Source organism: Lactuca serriola, chromosome 2 (assembly GCF_051521515.1).
Source record: "Lactuca serriola cultivar US96UC23 chromosome 2, Lser_US96UC23_V15, whole genome shotgun sequence".
NCBI classification, from domain to species: Eukaryota; Viridiplantae; Streptophyta; class Magnoliopsida; order Asterales; family Asteraceae; genus Lactuca; species Lactuca serriola.
Window position 1 is genome coordinate 144,743,298 of NC_136409.1, and position 4,739 is coordinate 144,748,036.

The window sequence follows — 4,739 nt, forward strand, 5'->3', positions numbered from 1 at the left end:
ATATATATATATATATATATATATATATAGAGAGAGAGAGAGAGAGAGAGAGGTTGGTTTGAGATGAAAAACCAGAAGCAAGCACCCATATTTATAATGATGGTGTGCGTCGGGCACTTTGCTGCGCGACATGTACACGCTTCGTGGCCCATCCAAAATTTGCCACGTGTCACCCTTCTGGTGGTCCAAGTTTCCAAATCTCAGACGAATCTGGGGGGTCAGATGTGCACGACCGGGGAGAGGGGGAGGGGGGGGGGGATTCCAAGCTAAACGGAAGTATCTTTTAATTCTTGATTAAATCTCGTTTTCTAGTTGTTTGCTTTAGTTTAAAGTGGTTTTAATAGATTGTTTTATTTAAATTTTTATGAACTTGCAAAATCAGATAACATCCCTATTTTAAGTTATTTTTCTTAGTTTAGTTATTAACATTTTTTTTTCTTAATTAAAATTTCATTCCATGTGTTCGACTCTTATTTACTCTACTCTATTAATGCACAACTAGATACACTGTCTATTGTGTTTTAGCCGACTTTAATAGATAATATATAAATTTTAAAGCTTTATTTTATAACACACCATGTTTTTTGGCGTCGTTGCCAGGAAACGACTTATTTTAATAAAATTTATTTTTTTAGTTAATCGATCATTTTGTGATATAAATCCATAAAAAAAAATTATTTTTCTGTTTTATTTCGTTTTCTATTTCACTGGGTTGCATGACGTGCCGATCTACTTGCCATGACGTGTATAGACCAACAAATTGGTTGTTGCACCCATCTTTGATGAAGCCATTACAATCACATACTCCATGTTACACCATATTGTGTTAAAGAGCATAACATTTTCATTTAAGAAACCAATTTTGGAGAAAAATAATTGAAATCACATCAATATGAAATCATACACCCTTACTCTATGTACACATTTCTTCACCCAAAACCTTCAATTACCAAAAAGATAAAAAAATTATGATTTTTGAAACTAAATCACAACTCTAACTCTATGTTTACTCATAAAATATTTTTTTGCATGATGATTACTTGCAAATACCAATTTCCAACTCGATCAAGTACATACAGTGATGTTGGTGATGAGTGCAAACATTTTTGGCTTCTCAAAACGTAACAATTCTAAATGGGAAGGGTGCAACAACGTTAAGGATATAACAACAACCGACACCCGAGACCAGGATCGGAACCGACATTGGTGGTCGCTTTATGTAATCTGTTAAATCTGGTTCCGGTTCCAAATCCGTTCAAAAGATCTTCCTATAGATAAAGATAGCAGATTAAGAGGGTGTTTGACTTAGCTTTTTAAACCCAAAAGTTCTTTTTGGAAAAGTTACAAAAAGTCAGAATTTCCTGACTTTTCCAAAAAGTTCCTTTTGTTTATGTAAAAACTTCAAAAGAAACCATTTTGCCAAACATCTTTTGTTTTTTTGTCTTTTTCAAAAAATACTTTTGGTTTTGAAAAGCCAAGCCAAACACCCCCTAAGAGAAAGAGAAAGGTAACCTAATAAATGCCAATTATGAAAAAACCTATTAAAGCTAAAAGCTCTTACACGAAGAAAAAAAGATTGTTATTAGGATAAATCTGTTAGAAAATGACAAACTTAAAAGGCGTTTGTGTTATCCTTCCCATGAAAAAATATAACATTTTTCGTAACCCTAATCCCCAATTTTTTTTACCAGTACTACCTTAAAGCCGTTTCGATTATGGACTTCATCACGGTCGTTCGTTAGACAGAAGAATTTCTCTCTGGTATGCGTAAGTACCTTCTGCACTTCATCCTCGATCAATTTTTATCTTATCGATTTAAGCATTAGTATAGTTCAATAACCAGATTATCAAAACCTAATACACTTCTGTTTTCTTATCTGTTCTTCACATGGTTTATTTTCAACACATATCACCCGTGTCATGTACGGTAAGCAAAATTCATCCCATTTACAGCTTGTTTGCATCATCAATCAACCCATTTAGACCCGAAATCAAGAACAATCTGCAGACAAACTTTCATTAGGTCAAAAACAGTAAGATCCATCTCTAGCAATCGAGTTCACCATTATTTGTTCATACAAACAGATCTTTATACGCGGGTTATCGTTAAACTGGTTTGAATCAGAATCCAATTGAGCAAAACCTTATTTCACAAACTAGATTCTCCTTCTTAATGTTCGATAAGCCTAAAATTGATACAGAATTTCATTACTTATCGAATCGCTCGTTTTTCAAAGCCAAAATCGACTAAAAAACACAAACTTTCTCATGTAAATGTTTGTGATAACTGATTACAATATTGGTATTAATCATTTTACTTGATCAAAGTATCACCATGTCCCAGCATTCCTGAATTGCCACCTGTCTCTAAGAATCTTTAAAATGGAGTTTTTGAAAAAGGGGTCCTCCTAAATATGGATGATTCTGCCATAATAATTCTCCTAAAATTATTTGTTGGCTTCTGATGACTACACATGTAGAGAACTATTGTGTGGACAGATACGAGTCATACATATTTCACTATTACATTTTTTCATATCTTCAATCTTCAACATGAATTTGTTGCAACTTTGTATATCGTATATATATTTAGATTGACATAAGTTATTGCTTACATATAGTAGACCCTTTTAGAATCTGTTTGATGTAAATGTCTTTGTTTCATAGTTCTCATAATATACGTGTAGAATCTATTTGAACGATCCAAAATCGCTTCGGTATCCTATGATATGACAACATTCATTGAAAAGTTATAGGTGAAACATTACATCATGCTTTATAAATAATATGAAATGTGCTTTAATAGTTAATGTGTTCCTAGGACACTAGATAGAGTAGAAGGTAGTAGATGTGATTGTAGGCCAATAAGAAATAAAGTTATGATATTTGTTGTTCATCACACCAATAGAAACTATTGTTTACTTGAGGGGTCCCTTTTTTGGAGAATTTATTTAGTTGGAACACTTTGCTTCTTTTAACTCCACATGAAAATCTGTACTTTTGGAGGTGAAAAAGGTCTACAAATGCAATTCATTCATGTTTTTTTTTATTAGGGTTTGTTTGGTTGGATTGGGTGGAAGAGAAATGATGAATGAATGGAATAATGTCAAAGGTACATTGATTCCATTACATAATCATTTTTGGTTGGTAATGTAAAAATAGATTGATGTTTTCATTTGAAGATATTATATTATATGTAAATAGAAGCTAAATGTTGAACACTACTTTCTATTTTCATTTTAATAAAAGTCTAGAATATAGCATTTACAAAATAACAAAACTAAAAAATTAAATATAATGAAGCTTTACTAAAACTCAAACGGAATCACATAGAAAATAAACTTATAATTTAATTAAGATCATGAAATTGCTAACAAAATAATTTAATAAATTACACATTTGGTCCTTATAGTTTGCCTAAATTCACACTATTAGTCCTACTATTGGATTTTTGACATCGCCGGTCCTTGTGCCCTGCCCTATGGTCCCTAAGGCTAACTTCCGTTAATTTCCATTCCACCGTAAAATGCATGTGAAAAGACAAATATACCCCTTTTTTTAAGTTCTTTATTTTATTGACATTGTTGATAACCTTAGGGACCATTTATGTAATTTACTCAAAGTTCTATTACTTAGAGAGTTGAAAAGACCGATTTGGTCGCAGGATTCGAGTAGAATCAATGGAGAAGGTTACAAACGGGGAAGTGAAAAGGGTGGTGGGGGTTGTATGCAGGCGGTGTAAAGAAACATATGACCCGTCGTCAAACACTCCTTCTGCTTGTCGATTTCATCCTTCTTTCTTTGTGTGTCGACGTCATGATGATCAGAAAAGGTGTCTTTTTATAGTGATTAAATCAATGGGAAATTTTAAATTATGTGATTTTTAAAAGGGAAAATGACTTAATAAGGTAAATATAGTTTTCCTTTTGTACACATTTAGTCACTGACGTTTTTTTTTTGTCTACATCTGATCATTTAACTTGTTTTTCTATACACGTCTAGGTTAATGCTTAACCTGGAGCTGGAGCAGTCGGTTATAAGAACTTATTACCTGAATGTGTACAGAAAAACAAGTTAAATAGTGGACAAAAAAAAAAAAAACATTAGTGACTAAATGTGTACAAAATAAAAACTATATTACCCGATTAAGTCATTTCCCCTTTTTAAAACTAATACGATTGGATTAATTGTTGTTTAATATCAATTGAGGCAAGTAGATTGTTAATATGTATTGAAACTTTTTGAAGGTACTATGAATTGGGACCTAATGATCCACCATATGCTGCTAAATTCTATGATTGTTGTGGAGCAGAGGATCCCAGTGCATCTGGTTGCACCACTAGTTTTCATCTCTCTTATGATGATGCTTGAAAGACTATTTGTGTTGAATGTACATTGCTTTGAAGATGCTAAGATATGTATATAAAATCTTGAAAGAATAATTAATAAATAAACGTGCGCTTTGTTTATGGGATGTTCACATGTAGTCATTTGTGTCATTTCAATGCTTGGTAGGGTAACCAACTAGGCAACAACTAATGTTTGTTCAAAAATATGCCATTATGATATGTTGTAGTAGGTTTAAGTGGTTTCCCAACCTATTGTAAATAATGAAAACAAGTTACAAAAATGCAACGGTTTCCCAAACGAATGTTTAATGACAAGTATGTTTTTAGAACATCGATTTTATTTCAAAAACCATATTCAATTTCCATAAATTTATAAAATTTGGATTATAA

The 4,739-nt window shown here is 32.2% G+C and overlaps 1 protein-coding gene across 8 annotated transcripts; it reads left to right on the forward strand.

The window, feature by feature from the left end:
* The first annotated feature begins 1,624 nt into the window (after positions 1-1,624).
* LOC145086931 (F-box only protein) lies at positions 1,625-4,469 on the forward strand. Of its 8 annotated transcripts, XM_079024786.1 has the most exons (5): positions 1,630-1,767; positions 1,954-2,033; positions 3,054-3,112; positions 3,665-3,832; positions 4,248-4,469. In XM_079024786.1, exons 4-5 carry the CDS (start codon positions 3,681-3,683, stop codon positions 4,369-4,371), a joined length of 276 nt encoding a protein of 91 aa, XP_078880912.1. In that variant the 5' UTR covers positions 1,630-1,767; positions 1,954-2,033; positions 3,054-3,112; positions 3,665-3,680; the 3' UTR covers positions 4,372-4,469. The 8 variants fall into 8 exon arrangements, with proteins under 8 accessions (XP_078880909.1, XP_078880916.1, XP_078880912.1 ...); XM_079024784.1 differs by lacking the exon at positions 3,054-3,112; XM_079024788.1 differs by lacking the exon at positions 1,954-2,033 and having other exon boundaries at positions 1,636-1,767.
* The last annotated feature ends 270 nt before the right edge of the window (positions 4,470-4,739 follow it).

What these genes read in the sequence shown, in the direction of transcription:
- LOC145086931 (XM_079024783.1), top strand. Translation starts at nt 3,681, where the DNA reads ATGGAGAAGGTTACAAACGGGGAAGTGAAAAGGGTGGTGGGGGTTGTA. An exon ending in CGTCATGATGATCAGAAAAG is followed by an intron (nt 3,833 to 4,247) that starts GTGTCTTTTTAT and finishes AACTTTTTGAAG; the next exon opens with GTACTATGAATTGGGACCTA.